At 39.7% G+C, this 23,207-nt stretch overlaps 3 protein-coding genes across 3 annotated transcripts; all 3 read left to right on the plus strand.

Annotated features, from left to right (window-relative positions):
- The first annotated feature begins 12,658 nt into the window (after nucleotides 1-12,658).
- LOC108141288 (serine protease grass-like) lies at nucleotides 12,659-14,155 on the plus strand. The gene is made up of 4 exons (XM_017264556.1): nucleotides 12,659-12,951; nucleotides 13,064-13,115; nucleotides 13,173-13,366; nucleotides 13,437-14,155. Exons 1-4 carry the CDS (start codon nucleotides 12,672-12,674, stop codon nucleotides 13,853-13,855), a joined length of 945 nt encoding a protein of 314 aa, XP_017120045.1. The 5' UTR covers nucleotides 12,659-12,671; the 3' UTR covers nucleotides 13,856-14,155.
- Nucleotides 14,156-14,251: 96 nt separating this feature from the next.
- On the plus strand, nucleotides 14,252-15,535 carry LOC108141295 (serine-threonine kinase receptor-associated protein). Its single transcript, XM_017264562.2, has one exon. The coding sequence runs from the start codon at nucleotides 14,393-14,395 to the stop codon at nucleotides 15,362-15,364; it is 972 nt and encodes a 323-aa protein (XP_017120051.1). The 5' UTR covers nucleotides 14,252-14,392; the 3' UTR covers nucleotides 15,365-15,535.
- A 3,518-nt stretch (nucleotides 15,536-19,053) lies between these two features.
- LOC108141519 (cyclin-dependent kinase inhibitor 1) lies at nucleotides 19,054-23,174 on the plus strand. The gene is made up of 3 exons (XM_017264949.2): nucleotides 19,054-19,847; nucleotides 19,906-20,306; nucleotides 21,809-23,174. Exons 1-3 carry the CDS (start codon nucleotides 19,684-19,686, stop codon nucleotides 21,967-21,969), a joined length of 726 nt encoding a protein of 241 aa, XP_017120438.1. The 5' UTR covers nucleotides 19,054-19,683; the 3' UTR covers nucleotides 21,970-23,174.
- The last annotated feature ends 33 nt before the right edge of the window (nucleotides 23,175-23,207 follow it).

The following is a 23,207-nucleotide window of genomic DNA, read 5'->3' on the forward strand; positions in this document are numbered from 1 at the left end:
AATCAATAGCAAAGTCGATCTGTCTGTCTGTCTCACAAACATTATCCAAATCGGTTATTATAACAAATGGCACAAACTTCCGAAATGTGTTTTGTATTTTGGGGTCCTGATTATGACAAGACCAATATCTTGAAAAATAACAAAATTTTATTTGACAAGACTGATATCTTGAAAAATAAACATTTTGTTTGAATTTTAAGCACAGCGTTGCCAGACCATGAGAAAGAGTGCGCGCGCTGCGTTGGTTTGTGTTTTCGCTATGAGTGAGCGATTTTTAAAGTTAGTGTTGGAAATGGTCGTTACCGCGCTTTTTAAATTGGTTCGAAAAACGTTATGAGGTGGCTTATTGCATTTTAAAATTGTTATCTTCACGTTATTTTTAAATGCAGTTCAAAAAATATTTAATATATAAGTTTTCCTGTTTTCTGTATAATATGTGTATTGATATAACAAAATTGATGTACAATATAAATGAGTATATTAAAGAAACTTGTTACAAAACATGGTATGTATTTGTGTATTTAGAAAAAATTCGAACATTTTTATAAATAAATACAAATAATAAATAATTAGCATACACAAATGTGCTTTAAATTATATATAGTTGGCAATTAAGCTTTGAAATTGTTTTACATTATTAAAATTGATTCCGAATCTTCAAAAACATTTTTGAAATTCTGTACAAAACAATAAAGTCCAAAAAATTTTATATTCGATTTCTAAAAAACAATTGAAATTGGTTTTCCACTTAATTTATCTTCAGTTCTAGAGCAAGGCACATAGTTGTGCAACCCATTAACGTTTAATTGAAATGTATAGTGCAAAAGAATTTTCTAGTCATCAATCTGTCGGCACTTGAGGCAATTATCCTGAACCTAAACTCCGATCGTGGCACGCGCCCCTCGGCGATTGTCCCACTCACCAACTGACCCACACCGAGGTCCTTGGGTGTCCTTTCGTCCTCGCCGGGTTCAATATCCTTTGAGAGCGGCTAATCTATTTTCGGTCGGGGGTCGGCCGCTGCTCAACGGTAGTCGAGCATGAAAATGCGTAAATTTCCAGGAAAAACAGAGAGCTATGCGGCGGGGGTGTCCTTTTCAAGTGTTGAGAGCGTGCCATTAGGAAAATACGGGAGGGGGGGGCAACAGCTGCAGGATCTAAAACCCGGATCTCGTCGCACAGTTGCGTAAAATGCATTTTAATTTACGCCTACAGCTGCGCGAAATACTGCTCCCGTTTTTGGAATTTGGAATTTCTCCCTTTTCCGGGGCTCTAATTTTAGCCCGATCGCGATAGGAATGAAAACTAGCCGCGGACTTTATCGCGTGCGGTGTGTTTTTCGTCCTTGTCGCGTGGCCCAAACCGAAAAAGTCCAGAAATTCTGGACAAATTAGCATACTGATCCTGCATTAAGCGGGGGTGTCCGCTGCCCATCTGTCCTCCAAATATCCTGCATCGCGTGCCTTTGACGAGATATGTATGCGCAATGCAATGCATTTGGGGAGAGTGAAACAACATTCCTACCTTCCTTAATTAAGCCTCATCACATATGGCACCGCATCATCCCTATGCAAATTTTCACCCATTAATCAATTTGGAATGTAATTTGAATATGAAAACTGTGTACAAAAATGGCTGGCACTATTAATTTCTGTGCTGTCAGCGGTTCAAATGACTACTTCCAAATGGTTTTGAGTTTTTTTTATTTTAAATACATGAGAAAATGAAGAAGAAAATGTTTTAAAAATCGAATAACTTTTCTGCATCCTTAAGAATATTTTGTAATTTATTGAAACAACTTTCTTTTGCTTAAAAATAGAACCCATTATTTTTTTTTTAGAAAGTTCTAAGATTTCTCAAGTTTTTAAAATTGAATATATTATAGCATTTATTGCCTAACTTTTCTGTATTTTGTAATATATTGCAATAAATTTCTTGTGCTAAAATAGAAAACATTGAATTATTTTAAAAAATTCCAAGATTTTTCCGGTTTTATAAAATATAAGCAATTTTAATATTTAAAGTGAAAACATTTAATTGGAAATAAAACATTTTTAGACAGTTCAAGAATTTTTGTAAAATGTATCAACACTTCCTTTTCTACTTGGCCTGTATTTTGGGTGTCACTTTATTACTTTCATATTCCGCTTCCTTTCATAAACGACAATTGTTCTTTTAACTAACCCTAGCTCCTTGTTGACCCATTATTATCAAGGAAACTCTGCTTAAGCCAGTGTCTCATATTGCGCTTATCAGGGAGAGAATATATATCTTTTATGGCGATCAACATCTTCGTTCTTTTGCCACTAAATGACGAGTTTTCCCCTCACTTTAATTGTCTGGGAAAATGCATTTTATCGCCCAGCCACCATCTATAAGGAGAAAACCAAGAATAGGGCCCAGCGTAAATATTAACAGTCGTAATAATTAAAGAAGTGTCCCCTTTGCCTTTTCGTGGATGGAAAATACGTTACAAATCCAACGCTTGGGCGACTTGGCTCTGGGCATCCAGCGAGTTGGTCAAGTGGATTGGGTCTCAGTCTTCCCCTATTTTTCGTTTTCTGGCCTAAATACGCGCCGCTTTATGCTCACTGAATAACGTGTGAAACGTCGGGGGTAAGGAATTCCGAACCCCGAAGCAAAAGGAAGCAAAGTGCTTGCTACAATTTTGATTTGGCCCTGAGGCAGTGGCATTGTTGCAGTTGTACGAGGGCGTAGACAGTTGGCCACAGGTGAGTGCCTCTGTTAACTGCACTCAAACAATTTTTTTTCTTAAATATAGTATATATTTGTTTTCATACATTTTAAAAAATTTATAAAATAAGGAAAATACTTCCTGTGTATGGAAATACTGTTTTTAATTTTCCTGCATTTAAGGTGTTTGTTTCTAAGCTGCCTCTTCCTCAATTTCTATATTTATAGGTAAAATTTTAGAAAATAAATAAACTAGTCTTTTCTAAAATTAATGAAAACGACTTTAAGTTGCGTATATAGAAATTTACTTTTCTATAATTTAGAATTTTGTTTCTATTATAATTTAACTAAGATTTTCTAAAACGCTTAGCCTAGGCGGCTAATAACTTGGAAAATCAAACATTGCGTACCTTTTTTGGTCCCGGGTTCCAATCCCCACTTGTTTTTTTTTTTTATAAATTATATAAAATAACTACTATGTTTAACAAAAAAGTTGACATATATTTTTTAAAAACCTATTTTCTGAAATATTGACAAAATTGCCCATAAAACCAAGTCGTGGGCGATTTATTAAAATCTAATTTCCTAAATTCTATGTTTTAGAACAAAAAATTGTTTAAGTGTGGGCAAACTGCTAATTGGTGCCTTTGGTGGAGTACAACTCTCTGTCGTCCCCCCATCGAAAAGTTCCACCGAATGCAATCAAAATATTTACAAACGCAGTGGAGTGTGAGATCTGCAAGGAACTCTCTCCAGTTTTAAAGGTGTGAAAGGACAATGCAAATGCAAATGGAAATGCCGACTTACCTGGATCTCAAGAACGGGGTCTTCCACAATGGAGGGCACGACAAAATATTTTCAACTATTTCGAGTGTCTTTTGCAGCAGAACACAAGAGGCAGAGGCAGAGACATCCGAGATTTATGTATTATATGTAAATGCCCCGTCCAGCACTCAAGCACCGAAGGGCTGAAAGTCGAAATTAAGTTGTAATCTTTGTAATTTTTGTCACTCGAAAAGGGGTTGACAGCGGACAGCTGCCTCACTCCCTTGCCTCACCCTTTATTTTTTATTTTGATTTTTCAACAGGGCGACTGAGTCTGCATAAAGCGACACATTTGTTTTGTAAATATTGCGTTTGTAATTAATGCGCGAATATCGAAAGACAGCACATTTCTCAGGTTCTCCGCTGCTTGTCTCTCGGGAAAAATTTGCATACGGGCCACGACGATTGGCGTCATTTTTCAATTGCTAGTCATTTTTCATTATGGCCAAAGGGTTTGACTATTCAAATTTCATTCAACATAGATTAATGGGTTCAGCATTGGCTGTTTGGGAAAATTCACAAGGTCAAAGGCAAAGTATTTGATAATTTATGGGGAGAGAAAAAGGATATCGATTGGCTGGATTTGTAATATTTAATAAACTTCACTAAGAAAACTAAATTGCCTTAATGTTAGGACAAAATTTGGAATGATTGCCTTAAATTTGAGCCTAGAACGGAGACAATAAAGGCTCAAAATGAAGGCAATTATTCCTAATATTTAGTCAATTTTTTCTGTCAATAAAATATTATCTTTAGACTTATTTGGTTCTTGTTTTGCAATTTAAGACCAATTTTTAAGAAGCTTATAAAAGAATATGTAGCCTAATCAATAAAATAAAGCAATTGTAATTACATTGACAAATCAAATTATTTGTCTACCGGATAAACTTTTTTTATCAATGTTTATGCATTCTTATTATTTATCTATTTCAGTTTTTTTATATTAAAGCTATATCTCTAGTGATATTTAAAAATGCATTTCGATCGAGAAGAATATATTTATCTATATGTGACTAATGTGCAAATATGTACCATATAAGTATATGCAAAAAAAACGTTCTCACTCCTCCCCCGGATTTCTCTATCATTTGATGAAGCCATCAAACAGACTTTACTTGGTTTTCCCACTTCGGGACAAACCCATCGAGCGATAAATCAACTGACAACTTTTCACTATTCAATTTGGCACATGCAAAATAATTTTGCACAAATTTGTAAACATTTTATTGCAACCCCTTTTTTTTTTAAACAGCTACTTAAGATGCGACGATGGCATTCAAGCGAAAGCAAGACAATGGGATTTTGCAAAGCGGACAGACAGCGGATGATGTGTAATATCGGAGTTTTCCGATTTTAACCCCTTGGTGCCGGCACCGAAATGCACCGAGGATCGATATGAACTTTGCATATACACAGAACAGAACAGAACAGTACAGAACATAATGTAAGAAATAAATGGCGTCGAGGTTCGAGTTTATTGCCCATGCATAATCCCGCTTAATGTGCTTACTGCGGACAGCATTTGAATAATGCCCAGTTAACGCTTTAATGTGCTTAGTCGCTATCTCGAGGTGTGTTAAACACTTCCTGTCTGGGAATCGAGGAATCGGGGAATCGGGAGTTCCGACTTTAATGTCTTTCTGATACTCGGCTTGCAACATTTTTATTGGGCCCGTTGTGCAACGAATCCATCAATTTTACTGCTGCCGGCCAGGAATATTTTTATTTGCGATCAGGCCCCCGAACAAAGGCGACACTTCCTGAAACAAAAGAAGCCAGCAAAGAAGCAAAAAAAATAAAGGGCCAAGAATCGTTACAACTGTCGTAAAGTTTCGATGCAGGCAGAGACTTTAAGCTGCTTATGAGCGAGCTGTGGGCAATTCGTTCTTATAAAAGGTATAAGCAGTTTGCGGTTTATCCTTTCAGCAATAAAAGTATCCGATTACGGAATGCACTGGGAACCAAAGCAAGGCTCCTCGTCGTCCTGTCAGCGCATAGATCAAATGCCAAAGGACCCAGCTGTGCTCGCTCCTGTTCCTGCGCCTTTTAATTAAAGTTTTAAGCCCATAAATGCTTCTGCCAGGGAAAAACACAGCGACAAGGGCAAGTTAAATGCCAGTCAAAGCGTTGACATGATATCCCCGCAGTAAACTGACACTGAGTCTGGGACACTGGGGCTGTGAAACTGAGCTTAGGCAACAGCTGCGCCAAGGATGCAGGATGAACTCGCCTTCGGCTCTGGATGAGCTCAGCTCCTCGGGAAACTTGTCCTGCACAGCCAACAAATGTCAACGAAATCGAGCATCTAAGGTATATGGATAGAAAAGCAAAATTAACTAACAAGCTATTGTCTTTCTTTAATATAATGAAAATAATAAAAAATATCACAAGAAAAACAATACTTTTCTAAGATTTTAAGTCTTCTGATATAAAAATGGCTCCAAATCGAGCATCTAAGGTATGTGGATAGCAAAGCAAAATCAACTAACAAGCTATTGTCTTTCACCAGATTTTAAATAATAAATTAATATCACAAGACTTCAAACATGATGAAAACGTAAAGTAAAAATGCTTTATTTAAGTGTTAGGGGCATGAACCTTTAAGTAAGGAAAACATGGTTCCTTACATTTAAAAATACAATTAAATGCCAATACGCGAAAGAAATACAAAGCCACGTGTGATAATTAATTGTAATAACTTAAAATTTTTATTAGATTCTATATGAAACAGAAAAACTATTTTATTGTCGTTTATATATAAGACGGAAGGCTTTAATAAAGTGTTTTCTCAACAATGAATTTTATGCGCAAAATAAGTCAAATTGTTATGTTTTTTTTCGAAAGTAAAATCAGAGTAGTAAAGAGAAGAAGTTCTGCCGTTTTGCGGCCCACGACCTATGCACTCTCCGAAAATAATACCATTGCACTCGGCAGGAAGTTATTGACCCGTGCGAGGGCACTGGAGTGTATCAGTCTGGAAAATCCTCAAGTCACATCCTCCCCGACTTGGTGGATAAACCCGCTCCTCAAGTGGTTCCTGAGTTCTTGAGTTTTTGGGCAACGGCAACCCCTTGGGAGGATTACAAGGGAATTGCATCTGGAGTTACACGAGTGAAATGGCCAGCTGGGTGACTTATTCAAATACATTTTGGACTGGCCCTTTTGTTTCATCCGCCTGCCTGCAATCACTCATAATGATTATGGAGGCATTGTCTCTGGTTCCGCCACCCTAATGATTCAATTAACGGAGCAGCTGAGCCTGATTCTGCATTGGGCACTAAAACTGAGGCTGACCAGTTGCAGTTATTTATGTGTCATGTGGGAAAACAAAAGGGTTTTCGTTCACTGAGAACTTTTCCCGCTTACAAGTCCCTTGGTTTTCATAACTCTGAACATGACTCCGTGTGGACGAGGTTTTTCTGGTCCTGCGAGATGAGAGGAAAACTCGGCAATGGTCATTCCTAAAACGAAAGGGTGGCTGTAGGTAAATCCAGTCGGCAAGCTGCTTGGAATCAGGTAAAACTCATCTGCCAACTAGTGTCAGGCATCCACAAATAAATTTTATTACAAAATCTTGCAAAACTTTAATTTACTGTTTGCTGTGATGCTGTTAGTCGGGGAGAAAAAAGGGTAAAGTTCGCATCATGTTCCTGTTTAAAATTAAATTAAATTTTGGTATTCTATGTATGAATAAGTGCAGAGAATTTTCTAACTCAATTAAAATAAATATTTATGCTAGCCAAGTCTGATGCTTGTTGGTTGCTACAATTTCAATTGTTCGTTTGTTCCCAATTTAGTTCTTTTATACTAAGACGCAAGACTACAAGTACAGATTTTATTGAGTCCACAAATTTGTTAATTTTTCCTAATTATTTATTAATTATTTTTACTTTTTTTTATTATTCTAATCTTTTTATTTTTGTTATACCTTAATGTATTTAATTTTGTTGTGTTGATATATACATATATATACTTTAAATATCTTTAAAAAGGATAAGTTGTTAATGATAGAAATCAATATTTTCAATGATAGTGAAAGAAGTCCATATTTTCAGTATAAATTAAACTTAGACTCACTTATATTTTGATAAAGATAATAATGCTTTTATCAGCTCATTAATTAGATCTGCCGAGTTTATCTTTGAGCAATAAAATCTGAAAAAAATTTCAATGCTTCAATTTAAGCACCATTCAAATCCCGTTTCAAATTTGATTTTGTATTATTCCCTTGCCCTTTGATTTATGTTCATTATTTTATTGGTTTCCATTTGATGAAATGAATCCTTCCCATGACAAATTCTCCTTTGTCTTGCTGCGGAAATCTGCTGAAAACGGCATTAGAATCCTATTAACTAGCCGCCGCAAATTCAAATATTTTTGGCCAGACAAGGAATGCGTACGTACTCCATACAAAATTAAGTCGACGAACTGAGGGTTGCGACGGCACATTTGTTTGAGCAAATCAATTAGTCACAATGGCCCTCGTAGCAGGACAATGGCCAAGTAGTGTCCCTTGTGGACTGGGCTATTCGTTGACTTCTTCCTGGACATAAGGGCGTTAATTATCGGGCAGCAGAGGCAGACGTTTAATGAATGCACCCGGGGCGAAGAGGAGCTCACGTAATTTAAATTTGCTTAAGCAGATTGCGTGTGTTTTGTTATGTTTGTTGTCATGACTTTCAGCCGCTGGCGAGTCGCTTAGTTAGAGCACCGAGTGTCCCTCATCCTCATCCACTTTAGTTTCCGCTTCCTGTGCCAGCGATGTCGCATCCTTCGAGCAATTAGTGAGCAAGATGGGCACACAGGAAGTCTGATTCGGAGTGGAAATCGTCGTCTTCGTCGAGGGTGAGCCATAATTTCTGGACTTACACGAATCTTGGATTTAATTTGGCATTTCCACATCTGTTTTTTTTTTTCGGAAGTAGGTCCCTCAATTTTATATGGCCATAAAGTGCGATTTTGGTATGCCCATCGAATGATTTTATATCATTTTGCGCCAGCTGTCTATTATAAAATCGTTTATGGGCCATGACAATTGATTGATATATGTTGCAGAGGGGAATATTTGGCTGGACTGCCCTGATTTTGGCCTCAAAATCAAATGTCTTATTTACAAAGTTTGTCCAACCGAAATTCTCACATCTGCGCAGGCGCAAAAGTATTAGCTTTCAGCGGCCGAATTACCATATGAATTCAAAGGGATTAGGGTAAGCCTTGGAAAGTATCATATAACCTGGCTGCCAATTAAACAGCCTTTACTTAATTACAAAAGATAGTTTGGCCTAAAAGACGCAAACATAAAATTTATGATTGATGATGCGCTGACAGCAGAAAATATAAAAAAAGAATCGAAAAAAAACACGTAGAAATTAAGGAAAAAAACCTAGAAAACTTTCAACCTTTGTCAAGCTAAGTTTTCCCTGCAACCACCTTTGGGTAATGGGAAAACTCAGTCGCAGCTGCCGAGGAAAACTCTCCGCTCCTCATATGCAAATCAGTTTAACCGTCGGTTCATCATTCTCGTCGTCCTGCGAATCCTGCAATTTGAGTAAGCGAGTGACATAATTCCCGACAGCGTGACCAACTTTGATTGATCTGCAGATCGGCAAAAGCGAAAGCAACATCCAATGCGACAGGCATGGCGAATCAGAAAACTGGTACAGCGTTCGCTTTCTCCATTGTCCTGCCAAGGATCTGCCTGCAAAAGTGTCAGAATTTGGAAAATCGCTGGGATTGATCACTCGACTCCTTAACATGATGTAGAGCATGGCTTTTGCATAATTTAGTTCGGGTTTACAAGGTTCTTACAAGGGAATTTATGGGAAAGTACCTAAGTTATGGGAAAGTTGACAGAAAAATGGATATCCTTTTTTTACAGAAGAGTTTAGTGTCAGAAATATGAAAATATTCCTAATATAACATATTGTACCATTTTTAGTTGCATCTGTCATTAGTAAAATAAAATGGTTTGCATTTAGCTTTTTTTTTAGATGATAAATTAAAAAACAAGTAGATGAAATCATAAATACTATAATCTTTTATATAAACCAACCTTTTTTTTTTTTAATTTTTGCTTTGAAAACAAATCCCGTTATGAAAAGTAAACTATTTCCAAAACAATCCAATTATTCAAAATTCTGCCACAAATCCCTAAAAATCAATCAGCTAAGTAGGTCATAAAACCCATTATGAGGCAAAGACCTTTCACCCGCTTTCTCCTGCATCGACCAGCACATTGACCCAGAAAAAGCGATCCGATCTGATCGGAGGATTATGCAAACATTTGCGGACAACTGTCATTAGTCAATGGTCCCATATTTGAACTCTGACCACAGAGCAGCGTTAAGTGGACAAAATGCCAGCAGAAAATGCGGAAAAATCACGACGATTTCTCAGGGAAAACCGCAAGTTGAGACAACCCCTAGAAAGGAGAAAGCAGCATCTGAGAGTGAAATAGGGAAAGGTGAAAACTCGATACCTAGACGGACCCCTGCAAGAAGGTCTATCGAACTAAGGAACTACGGAACCCGAGGGAAGAATTTCGCAAGTCGCTTACCCAAAAATGGCATAAACAATCTCATTGTGCGCACTCGAACCAAATGATGTGTGAGATATCAATTGTCAAATCGACAATGGAAAGTGACAGATCGGTATCTGTAACGTTCGTAATAAAATTACAGAGTTTATTGATTTGTCCTGACACTTTGGCAGAGCCACGGAGTCTGGGATGCGAAAGGAGGAAAGGAACCTCACGAATCTGGGACAGATTGATGACTGCTCTCGCATTATCAATGGGAGTGTCCTTCCGCCACTCCCCTCGTCCTTTACCCCTTGCTGAGGCTCCTGCTCCTGCTTCTGATGTCCTATAAAAATTATAAGCAATTACATATAAAGAATTTCCGTTGGCTCGTCGTAAAGTAGGCAACTTTATGGGCCCAGTAAATATTTTGATGGCCGAAAATTCGCCAAAAAAAAATTAATTCCCTTCATCAACTTTTCGCTGACTTTGGAATATTTCTTAATGCTCACATTTTGACTCGTCTCGACTGACAAATGAATCCAAACTTCCTGCTGACCACGCCCAAATGCTGTTCATGCCACTCACTTTCCGTTTTCAGAAAAAGTCTATTAATGACATGAGTTGCACTTCTTTTAAAACTCTTCCATGTTTGTACTAATTATTATTAATGCGTTTTCAAACCAAAATCAAAAAGGGAAACTCTCAATGATTTGTGCATTTGTGGGCTGGTCGACAAAATACGGGACAGTAGGTTATGGGAACAAACTGTTTTGGGATAAGATGACAATTTCAATTCGGGTTATATCAAATATTTCCTATATTACATTGTTATTAACAATGTTTCTTAAATGTTGCTTCAGATCTTAGGATGTCTTTTGAATAATGTTTTAAGCTCGTATTTTCTTCTTTTTTTCTTGATGAACTTCTTTTGTGCATAAATATAATTAGCATGTTCTTCGACAATGACTTTCGGCAACTACCACATCACACATTGTCAAGTCAAGCTCTCGAGGAAATCCGTTTAATTTCCCCCAAATCCCAAGAGACAGCGACAAATTCTCTTGCCCGAAAACAGTGCACAGAAAAACAATGTTTGATTATTTCGCTAAAGAGAAATAAGGTCAAAACTATTATCGCAGTATTTTAAGTTTCTATATATAAACAAAGTTTTTGGTTTTTCCAAGAAATTTAAGTTTTAAAAATGATTTTCCAACAAATAGTGAAATAATTTTATCAAAATTAATTATTTCTGGAGTATTCTCTTTTGCGACATGATTTTTCAGTTTTTTACGTTTCTATTAGACACAGTATTTGTCTTTCAGTTTTCTAAAGAAGAAAAAACAAGTTTTAAAAATGATTTCCCAATAAAATATGATTGGTTAATGAAATTTGTAAAATAAATTTTCTTTTCTGGAGTAAAATATTTTGATAAGTGATTTTTTTAGACTCTCTGTAATAAACTTATTTGACTTGCTGATTACAGATTATTACATTTTATAAATTATATGTATATCGTGCCGATCTCGTATGTGTACAATATTTAATTTGCTTCTTTTTTTCAGTGCACTGCCTCTTTGAGCTGATTTGGAGGGAGCCCTTGTTCCGACTTGTGTGAAAGTGAAATCGACTCAATTGCGGGCGTGTGCTGTTAGTCTTGCGGTTGCCAGCGACTCCTGCTCCTGGTTTTTTGGTCCTGTGCCCGCACAATTGGTTCAGGTACAAAGTACAAAGTCAGAGATTGCCAAAAGGTGTTGGTAGATGCTTCTTATCCGCAGCATTGTGTTGGCCCGTGTTGGCCCGAGTTGGCCCGCTTGTGTATGCACAGTTGTCACCCGCGTCCTACAGGTGAAATGGATCCTCTCGAGGGCGCAGATGGAGATGGAGATGGAGATGGAGGAGCTCGTGCCTGGGTGTCTCCTTTGTTCGGCCGCATAATGGAAGCAAAACATTCTGAAATATGAATTGAATCTCCTCGAGTGCATTTAATATACATTACGCCCTCGTCCTTCTTCCCTTTGCACCTTGCTAATATCCTGGCGCTTCTTCGCCGACAAAGTTGCGAGTAGTTTGCCATCTTCCGCTGTTTGCCGAAAAACGCTCAGGTATGCGGGCCATACAATATCCGCTGAAACGTTTAAGTGAGATTAACAAGTGATGACTGATACCGACATCGGCACAAGCAGGATTCCACTTCTGCCCTCGGGGTTGTGTGCTTTCTATTAAATTAAAAGTGGCAAAGGAAAAACGGAGGAGCAACTCGGTGCCTCTCGCATAAAGTGCAAGCTTTATTGGGCGACTCGATTTTCGGCTTAAAGAACATTTTTTATCGAACGACGAATGATTTTGAAATTATTTATATTTAATAATTTCGAATTTTTTGCTTGAAATTTATTAATTACAAAATGAAATATAGTGCTGATTATGAAAATATATATTCCGATTGTTTTGTTTGAGTTGTTAAATAGTTTTATTTACTTTCTGATGTCATTGTCATTATTATTGATACTTTATTTAATATATTTATTGTTCTTGGAAATTGAGCAGTGATTTCCTAAGGCGATAAGCAGTGCTATTAAATCGTAGTCAACAAACAGAGAAGTGCACTCAGTCACTTTCGATCTGAGCTTGAATCATGAACGGTTCTCTCGCGATTTTTACCCTGTCCTGGGCTTTCATCTGCCTATTTTCTGCATCCCAAGCTGGACCTAAAAACCCCGAGGAGCTGAGAGTATACGAACAGCTGAAACAACTGGATTGCGGAGTCCTGACAAATATAATTCCCAGCCAAAGACTTCGCCGAAGAATCACCGGTGGCAGGAAATCTTTCTTGATGTCTCAGCCTTGGATGGCGTTCATCTATATACCAAGTCATTTGGAGCTGTGTCGCTGTGGAGGCGCCCTTATCTCAGAACGTATGTACACCCAGAGAAAAACCCCATAGTAAAATTAAACATTAACATATTTGAATGTAACATTGTTTGATTTTGTGATTTTTTCTTTATTATTTCATTTCTTTTAATTCAGGCTTCATTTTAACTGCTGCGCATTGCTTTAAATTGTGCCCCATGTCCAGTGAGTAAGTATGATTATTTCGATTCTTTCAGAGTATTTCCTAGCAATATATAATGATCAGATTAAGAGTGCGACTGGGAGAGCTCGACCTAAATTCATCATCTGACTGCACGACCTACGATTATAAACCAATTTGTGCACCACCCGTGGAGGAATATACCATAGAAAAGTGGACTATTCACGAGGATTTCGATGCCTTTTCTAGTTGGAATGACATGGCCCTCATAAGACTGGACCGGAAAGTGGTATTCAAAGGTAAGAAATGCTTATTAAAAAATAAAAAAAGTTTTGTTTTCCTCAGAATTGAAAAACACTGCTTTTACAGACCACATTCGACCAATTTGTCTGCCCCTAAGCGACGATCTCCTGGCGTTTACCAAATTGATAGGAAAACCGTACATTGCGGTGGGCTGGGGAAAAATGGAGGATCGCCGCTTCGCCAACAGCACCATGGAAGTCTATATTAACACGAAGAATTGCTCGGGCGGCAGAGACTCTTCCTTTCTGTGCGCCGATGGATACTATGTGGATACTTGCACCGGCGATTCGGGTGGTCCGCTCACCTGGTCAACCATGTACTTTGGCACCGTGCGAACGGTTCTATTCGGAGTGGTCAGCACGGGGGCCAGTGACTGTGGAACTGGTCAGAACGCCTACTACATGGATGTGCCCACCTTTGTGCCCTGGATACTCGCCAAGCTGGCGGAGTTCTCCAACTTGTTGGATGGTTCTGAGAACATTTAAGCTGCTTCTCGAACCACACTTTATTACTGTATAAAGTTCTTCACTGTTGGCTTGTGGAAAATCCTTTTTTTAATTCCTGGCGAAATATACACAACAATGTTTTTAATTATGTTTTATTTAAAAAACTATAGGCATTATCATTTAGTCATTAAAATATAATGCACAAAATCGAACTTTTTGTATATATATTTTATATATTTAGTTGGATTTTTTATAGCGTGATAAGCAAAATTTGTGATTATAACCTACTAATTTTTACTAATACTTATGGTTGTGCAAATAAAGGTGGGGTTAAAAGAATTTTTTTGAAATTTTGCGATATATGTTGAAAACATTACAAGCTTTTAAATAATTGTTACTCCAAATTTAAAAATTTATAGAGTGAAAAACCTAGTAGCTTATTATCTAACAGTCTTTGAGATCGACATACCTATTTCCAGCAGAAACTTGTGAAAAATAAACAAAAAACGGAATCCTTCTGACATTATTTTATCATCAGTTTTCGGAAAAGCATTATAATTCCAAGGAAGAAACAAGATGTCGTTGCCTGATATGGGAGGAATCGGTGAAGGTCACGCGGACGCAGTGGTTGATCTGGCCTTCAGCAGGGACTTGGGATCGGGATTCGTCATGGCCTCGGCGGGACTCGATGGGCAGGTGATGCTGCGAAATGGCTACACAGCCTCCTGGATTGGATCGCTGAGAAGGCAGGGGATGAGCGTGTGGAGCGTGGCCCTGGGCGAAGATGGCAAGATACTGGCCAGCGGCGGTGGCGATTGCACAGCTCGTGTCTGGGATGTGCTGCTCGGGCGGCAGCTGGCGAAGATTCCGCATCCGGAGACAGTGGCCAGCGTGGACTTGAATCGGCAGGCCAATCGCCTGGTGACCGGTTGCCTCGGCCCGGCTCCCCTCGTCACCCTCTTCGACCTGCAATGCTTGGACAAGACGCCGCTGATGGTCTTTGGGGGTCACCACCGTGGCGTGAGGGATCTCACCTTCTGCCTGGACAATCGCTGCGTGCTGACCTCCTCCTACGATCGCACTGTGAAGATGTGGGACTGCCTGAGCGGCGAGAGTGCCCGCTCCATTGTCCTGCCGCATCACGCCAAGGCCTTGGAGCTCCACCATGGCGGTGATATGGTGACCATCGCCTATGGCCGCAGCCTGATCTTTCTGGACTGCAAGCAGTTCGAGGTCCTCAAGCACCGCAAGATGGCCTACAAAGTGACGGCGGTCACACTGCATCCCAGCAGGGAGTCGTACGTGTGCGGCAACAGCCTGGGCTACGTCTACAAGTACGATTACTCCACGGATGCTCTTCTGCTGTCCTACTTCTACGACAATGGCAGCGAGATATCCTTCTTGAAGTTCAGCCCGGACGGCGAGGTGTGCGCCATTGGCACGACTAATGGATCAATCGTTATGTGGCTACAGAACATGGACAAGTGGAACATCTACGGTTCCTCGGACGAGGACTATGAGAAGGAGGAAGAGGAGTCCACCAGTTAAATACTCCAACAGTTACACAACTGTACCCTTCACAACTCTTCAGACTTTTATTCTGGTTCTCATGTTGGTTAACTTTGTTTTTTTGTTCAGTTGCTTCTCGTTCCCCAAAATCGAAATCCGAAAAGGGTCACGTTCCTTTTCCCTCTAATAAATTTGTCTTGTGATTGAAAACCCCCAAATGGTCGAACGATCTACCTGCCTTTTATGGGCTATCTTTTCCAACCTGTTTTGTGGATGATTTTCGAAAGGATTTCGTTTATTTTTCTACGCCGAACGATCGCCGACGCTGATTGCCTCGCTGCTTTATGGCGTTTCTCACCCGATGCAGTCATAAATGCGTTTTTATTATTATTTGAGTTTGGTCGGGGAGTCGGGCAGCCAAAAACCTTATATGTATCCAAAAGTGACTGAGGTTTTCCTCCACTTTTTTGGGGGTAGTTCGGCGTCAGATAGCATATACAAATAGCGAGGCACTACAGAGATACATCTCTGACTGATCTGCTTTCCTGACCTAAGATACCTTGGAATTTGACAACTTCTTGACTCCATGCCTCTGTTTGTTTATCTTTCTTTGGGCTCGCTCTTCTCAAATGGTTTTCCATAAATATTTATAATTTCTTGGCTGATAAAACGAGTTCCTCGCCAACGTATTTTCCGAAACACGTTTTCCACGCGTTTACCAGGAACAGGGAACCTTTTCACACAACTTCCTTGGGTGTTTGTCCACCGAGAGACGACTGTTCCAATAAAATGAGCTGTCATGCTCGTTTTTCTCCTCGGTCAGCACAAGTGCCTTTCGTTGATTGATGATTTTGGATGGAAAGTAGCACAGTAGCCACAGGATCAGCAAAGGATTAGCCTCTACGGTAGCCAGTCCAAATATTTGCATACTTGCCCGACTATTTGCATTCCACTTTGAAGGAAATCCATCAATAGCTCCTCGATCTGACCGCAATTTGTCCGAGTAAAAGATGAAAGATAGGTAAAAGTCATTTATAAATGTCCTGGGCAGAGATTTCGTAATATTAATGATTGGTCATTTGCCAGCGAGAAATGCTTTGTAACACTTGGAGTAGATCGGCTTGCCTGGTTTTTGTGTTTTGATAGGGATCACTGTGATTAAGGTTGCGGTGTGAGATATATAAATGTGAGTGTCTTGATGGTCAGCAGAAGGGTGGATAATAGTATAATTAATGACTGGATCTCCACCTTAAAGATCATTTGTTTTTCAAAATAATGTCTGGAGATTTTAAAACGGTTAATATTCCCTATTTTTTGTTTTAACTGTCCAAGAGATCATTTTCTTACCTCCCCTTTATTAGTTGTTATTTCGAAATGAAACACTCCCACAACAAGTTGGGCTGAACCCTTGAAATATCCTTTTCGTAGCACACCTGCCTAGCAAAATTTCCGAAATTGCGGTCACAGTTCCGTGAGCTGAACAGTTTTTATGGTAATTTTCTTACGGAACCGAGAATATTTGAAAAATATCTTACGGCAATTTCGAGCGTTACTTGGCCGGTTGGTCATGCTCGCTGAACATTAGCACCCCCACTGGAACACGTGGCAAGTTCTTGGTTATATGGCACTATATAGATACCTTTAGAGTGGGATATCTTAACCTCCTCCTGGGGTGAAATGGGCTGGGTTGGTTTCGGACTGGGTTGTTTTTAGGCGATAAGAAGCATTGCATTCGAAATGAGTGTAACGTATATTTTATACAAGACCGAACAGGACTAAACTGCATTGAGGTTTTAATAGATAAGAGATAATGTTTTACAGACCGCGACCTTGGGCCAGGAAAAGATGACAATGTTTGGCTAGGTCTTATCGTCTTAGGGGGGATAGTTAAGAGCATATTAGGGAACAAGCGATAAGATCCGATTCAACCAGCATTAAAGTCTCCAATCAACCGAATACCTTGATTATCATATAATGCCCGCACGTTCCACGGGACAATCCTAAAGGATCTGCCCTTATAAACGGGGCCACTTGAGAACTGCGCTTTCCACCTCTTTTCTACGCCTTTTTTTTTTGTTTCTTTTTCCGCGTGTGTTGACACAACCCATATAAACCACCAGGATATCCTGCTCGGGAGGAAATTACTTAAAGGGATCACGAACTCTTCCCCCTTTCGAAAAACTCCTACTTGAGTTGTTTATGTTTTCAGGCATGACTGCAACAACCGAACGCCAGTAGAATTCTCAAATTTGTTATAAAGTGTGTAAATTCACGTTGCTTTTCTTTCCGATGGGAGGGTGTGTCCCATAAACAGCATTGAAAACCGAACCACAAGGGATCGGATCGAAACGGATCGGATCGTATGGGAGTGTAGAGGAAAGAATTATGGATGATGCTGCCTAATCGAACGGTCGTCAAACGATCTGTGCCTTTTTTGGGGTGATTGCACTCAGTTTTTTTCTTGTTTTTTCCTTTCTCGGGTTTTTGTGTGGAAAGCCAAGAGATTTTCTTATTATTTTGTCGAGTGCAAAGGACAAAGCAAATGATGTCTTTAGACTACAAATCTGACTTCCAAGGTTTTGTTCCTTTTCTTTCTTTTTTATTTAATTGGATTTGTGCAAACAATATAAATCTCGTTTTATTGCTTTCGGTAGTGTAATTTAATTTTTTACGATTTTGCACACGAATGGGGAACAACTTTTGGAAAATGCAGCATGAAATGAGCAGAAAACTTTGGTGCTTAAAAAAGTCAGGCATAACGGAAATTTGAAATACCCATATTGCCATGGGAACTGCATGAGGAAGCTCGAAATTTGTAGACTTGGGCTATCTACTGGACCAGTGCCCCACATTGCAAGCTCGCTTTTCCCCTTGGCAACACGAGGAAAGTGAAAAGAATCGGTGCCCCAAATTGCCCCCTGCCACGCCCCTTCGACAGCTAAAAATCCAGTTTGAAGCCAAACAAACCGAAGCCAAAACACTTTTTTTTTTGTATTTTTATATCTTCCCATCGCAATCGCAACCAAAAGTACAGCTCCACCGATGCAACAACAAACAAAAAGGCAGCGAGCACGCGGATGGAAAGGGAGAGAGAAGGGAGATAGTGATAGAAAGAGAGAGGCAGATACGGAGTGAGAGAGAGAGGTGGAGTTAGGCCGACTTTTTTGATACGCTCTGCAAGGGAACTATTCTTGGATTGCTTGAGTGGTTAAAAAAAAGTTGTATGTTACAGTTAAACTTTAATATATGGGTATCTATTAATAAAAATTTAATACAAATTTTATAAGAGTTAATATAATTACATAAATTAATAAATAAGGATAAGTAAAAAATAAATAAAATTTGGTTATGATTGTATTAATTTAGTTAATAAAATCGTTATTTGAAGGATTAATGAATTCAAATACCTAAGTCAAATTGTAAAGTACATCTTCTCATCTACTTCCTTAATTAAGTTTTTTAAGTTGAGCATATATAAAAATGTTAGTGCTATAATATTAGGTAGCTATTTAAGTTCTATGGAAGAAGTGCATTGCCCCTTCGATATAACTTCGAATAAAAAGCGCATTCAAACTCAACCGCTCTGCTCTCTTTCTCCATCTCTTTCTCTCTCCGATCATTTTGAATTCGAGGGTTGCTGCACAGAGAGCGCGAACCGCTCTGAACTTTTAGCTGGCAACACCGTGTGGTGGTTGTTTGACGTTTGCTTTAGCTCTGTGTTTTATTTATCATTTATTCGTTTCTCCGAGTTCGTCGAAAGAGGTTCACCAGATCGGTAGCGCTTTACCTTTAATATTAATAGTGCGCAGTGCGCCGAGTACCCGAAAAAGTCAACAAACATCGCTGTTACAACGACTGCAAGTTGTATAAATAAACAAAACACTAAATGTGCTGCCACAAGGCATTCATCCAGTTAAAACCCAAAAGAGAGACACAATCCTATCGTTTTGTGAGTGGAATTGCAGTGTAGTGTGTTTAAATCACCGACCGCAAACCGTAATCAAGTGCTATTAAACCAAGGCCTTTGTTTATAATTAATTTATAAACAATTGCAGTGTGAAATTTCACTTTTGAAGGCAGCAAAAAGCTAAAATAGAAGGCTGCCCCACAACACACACACACAGGCACTCTCGCTCTCCCACAGTCACACTCGCACACGAACGTGTGGAGACCGTGATTTGTATTCGTGTGGAGACTGCTCTTCCGCTCTCTTTTGGGGCCCGAAAACAAAGTTTTGGCGCCAAAAGTTTGACAGTTCGCTTTGGCGTGCGATTCGCAAACAAGTGGCGAGAAAACTGCGTCTCAAAACAGAGCAGAAAAACAGTAGAGGATCGAAAAAAAAATAAGATACAGTCAACATGGTCAGTGCCCGAGTTCTGAATCCAGCGATGCTGAGCGAGTTCTGCAAGATGAGCAGTAGTCCAGCGGTTAGTCGCAATCTGCCCTGCGGTCGTCAACTGAATCGCATCAAGCGTGACCTTTTCGGCAGCTCCAAATCCACCGAGGGTGCAGCCAACAAAACGTGAGTTCCGGAACTAGCCCTTGGGTTTTACCCATAACTAATCAAATATTCTTTGCAGACCCTTCAACGCCGAACTGGAGCGCCATCAGGAATTGGCCACGCAAAAGTGGGGCTTCGACTTCCGCGCCGGCTGCCCTTTGACCGAGAAAACATCCTTCATCTGGGAACGAGTCAGTTTCCAGGAGTCCAGCTTCGCCCCGGAGATGTATACCCTCACCAGGGCCGCCCACGTTCGTCCATCTGCCGACAGCAATCCGAGCGACATGGACGTCCTGGTCAACGAGCGCTCCGAGCGCGAGAACTTCGGCTCCAACCTGGCTAACTCCTCGCTGGAGTCCAACACGGACAACGAATCCTGCTACGACTCACAGGAAGAGTCGCTGACGACGCGGTTTACCTCCTCCAACCTGGCCAGCACATCCTCGATAGTCCTGCGCAAGCGACAGCCCAAAATCACAGGTGAGTCCCGCCCGGGGGTTGGTCATATACCATGGATTGGTCAGCGGAGCTTGACGGTTCCCAGGGTCAGGCTTGATTGCACTTCGATAGACGTTATAAATTGGTTTCCCATAGCTTTCCGTTGTTGTCCTGTTTATATTTTGTTTGTTATCGGTTCTCAGGAGGAAGTTGAGGGAGTTCTTTAATTTAATTTTTTAACCAGAACTTAGGGATAGTTTTGAATTGACAGTTACCATAACTTTTCTAGATTTATTTAGGATGTTTTTATGTAGGTACAAAAAAAGCTTTTTTTCGCTTAATTTATTAAACTAATCTGCCAGGGCTAGTACTTCCTAAGAGTTCTAATAAAATTGTCTTAATAGTTTAAGACTTCATTAGAGACTTATGGTTGTAAAATCCTTTGGGTTTGAACCGAAACTTCTTTTATTGCATTATTTTTTACGAAACCATAATATAATGAATGGTCAGACTTAGCTGTCATTTATTTATACTCCCATTACTTTCATTTTAAATAGGGTTGTTCGATTGGTTTCTCGTACTGTTTTCGTACACACCCTCAATATGTATTGTTTATTTTCAATTCCCAGGGAACCGAGACCCTTTAGTAGTGGGCGTATCTCGTGGAACTTAAGCCCAAATTATAGCAATTAGCCAATGCTTTGTGGGAGATTTATTTTCGTCCAAAGGGGTTAGGCACTCCAAAGCTGTTGGCAGCTGTTTCAGCTCTTCATCTCCATAACCAAACGGTTCTGATCTGATCCTCGGCTACGCGGGGGTTGGTTTCCAGATCGATCGCATGCGGGCTGGCTGGCTGGCTGGCTGCATCTATAAATGCCAACAGCTGTGACTCCGCTTTGTCTATGGCCTGACCTCATTACAGAAAACGACAGAGAGAGAGGGGACTGGGGATCGGCTTTCAATGCACCACCATCCAGAGTCCGTGGCCTTATCAAACCGCCCTTTGATTGCTTTGTACTCTGCGTTTTTTGTATTGCCACTCGCATGCATGTGTAATTATAATCGTAAAAAGTGTCTGTTCGGGGCATTATAAATGCACCCGCATCGGGTGGCCAGTTGTGAAGCCTCTGAAGCCCTAAAAGCCCTGACTCACTGTACTTTGAGTGTACTTTTTGCTACTTTGGCCAGCAAGCTAGAGCGCCTAATTTATGCAGCTTATGCACCACCACTTTTGCTTTCACTGGACTACCTGAAAAACTGGCTGTGGACCGATTGTGTCTGGCTGCCGTCTGGCATTTATTTGCTACCCCCGTGTGGATCTGCAACCCTCTGTTAGGGAACTGCTGCCGGCCACGTGCCACAATCTGAAAATCTACCCGAAACCGAAACTGAAATCAAAATGTGCAAAAACAGGCGGCGCCTGCTGTTTAGGGATCAATGACTTGGTGGGAACGGGGACAACCGGAAGTGCAGCAGCTGACTTTGATTTAGCGATCACACGTTAAACACATAATTATAACTCCCATTTTCTCCTCTGTTTGCAGAATTCATGAAGGAGCGCAAGCGTCTGGCTCAGGCTCCCAAGAAACTATCGCCCGCAAAGCGCATGCGCACCAGTTCACCAAGTTCGTCCGCCAATTCCAGCGCAGGATTCGGATTGGGGACGCATTTCGGGGCGATGCTAAAGCGCCCGCGCCACAACTAACGCACCAGACTCGCTGGCCAACCCCCACTGAATTGCAATTTGTAATTTTATATGATTTTTTACAAGCCACTGCGATTGTGTAGTATTTTCCTAATTTTTTATTACGAACCTTTTTATGCAGTGCAAGGGCGACAGTTGCGAATATTAATCGTTAGTCTTCAACTACTCGTAACCAGTAATTAGTTGTAAGCCAGCCAGTAAGCTCGAGCTACATGAAACTTTTTAGATTTCTCTAGTGAGAAATGCCATAAACTAAGTGATTAGTTCTTAACAACCAACAACCAACTATTGAACAAGAAGAGAGAGAGACCGCAAGCTAAATGGAATTAGTCTTAACTATCTTGAAGCCAAACGAAATTTAACCTTTATAACGATGGAATACTAACTTTAAATAACTTTGTGAAATTCTAGCCAATTTCTCCTGCAACTTTTGCATTAGAAAATTTGCCGGGAGAGAACAAAACTCAACTCATCCCTTCTCTGCCCTGACGGTTGTTAACCCCAAAAACTGAAACTCAGGGCAGAGCAGAATTGAATTTTGTCTTGCACTTTAACGGCGCTAAAACGGTGCTGCAATGAGCCGGTTTTTGGTTCATTGCCGCCTTGTTTTTGCGACCAACTAACATTGTCTTTAATTCGACCAGTGGAAAAACAAACAAAAACGAGGAATGCCTTTGAATTATTTTCGTTAATTTCTGCATGTTTGGATGCCATTTATTCGATGGCCGCCAAATGCACACAAATTGTCGAGCTCTCATTTCCTAACCAGTGGTAAAAATGTCTTTTATGATTTGCTATGATCTCTGGGCAAATTATGAAAACACTTTTGCCTAAAACTATTATGTACAAATACTAAATAACTATACTATACACATAGGCAGAGCCTATTCTTCATAACAAAGCATCTATTTGTAAGACCTAACTAAGAACAAAATCCAAAGTATTCTCCTAATATTTATATGTATAGATACTCTATGTATAATTAAATCATACACAACTCATACATCAATAAACAAAAAAGCAAAAAAGCAAAACAAAGCCCAATGTTCTATTTAAAAATTCAAAAAACAAGAAAAAAAGGAAACCCAAAAATCGCTGCATAAAATCATTTACATGTTTGTTTGTTATTGATTGACTCTAATTCCTAACCATTGCTTTGGTTGTAGACGTAGTTTATTTAAATAATTTTGTACATTTTATAAGTTAATATTTGTTTTTTCCGCAATAAATTGTTTTTG

The sequence above is a fragment of the Drosophila elegans genome, unplaced genomic scaffold, assembly GCF_018152505.1.
Source record: "Drosophila elegans isolate 14027-0461.03 unplaced genomic scaffold, ASM1815250v1 contig_183, whole genome shotgun sequence".
Taxonomy (NCBI): Eukaryota; Metazoa; Arthropoda; class Insecta; order Diptera; family Drosophilidae; genus Drosophila; species Drosophila elegans.

Excerpts from the sequence above, each read along its gene's own strand:
- LOC108141288 (XM_017264556.1), top strand. The coding sequence starts at position 12,672 with ATGAACGGTTCTCTCGCGATTTTTACCCTGTCCTGGGCTTTCATCTGC. Across the intron at positions 13,116-13,172 it reads TTGTGCCCCATGTCCAGTGA|ATTAAGAGTGCGACTGGGAG; the intron begins GTAAGTATGATT and ends TATAATGATCAG. Across the intron at positions 13,367-13,436 it reads CCGGAAAGTGGTATTCAAAG|ACCACATTCGACCAATTTGT; the intron begins GTAAGAAATGCT and ends CTGCTTTTACAG.
- LOC108141295 (XM_017264562.2), top strand. The coding sequence starts at position 14,393 with ATGTCGTTGCCTGATATGGGAGGAATCGGTGAAGGTCACGCGGACGCA.
- LOC108141519 (XM_017264949.2), top strand. The coding sequence starts at position 19,684 with ATGGTCAGTGCCCGAGTTCTGAATCCAGCGATGCTGAGCGAGTTCTGC. Across the intron at positions 19,848-19,905 it reads GAGGGTGCAGCCAACAAAAC|ACCCTTCAACGCCGAACTGG; the intron begins GTGAGTTCCGGA and ends TATTCTTTGCAG. Across the intron at positions 20,307-21,808 it reads GCGACAGCCCAAAATCACAG|AATTCATGAAGGAGCGCAAG; the intron begins GTGAGTCCCGCC and ends CTCTGTTTGCAG.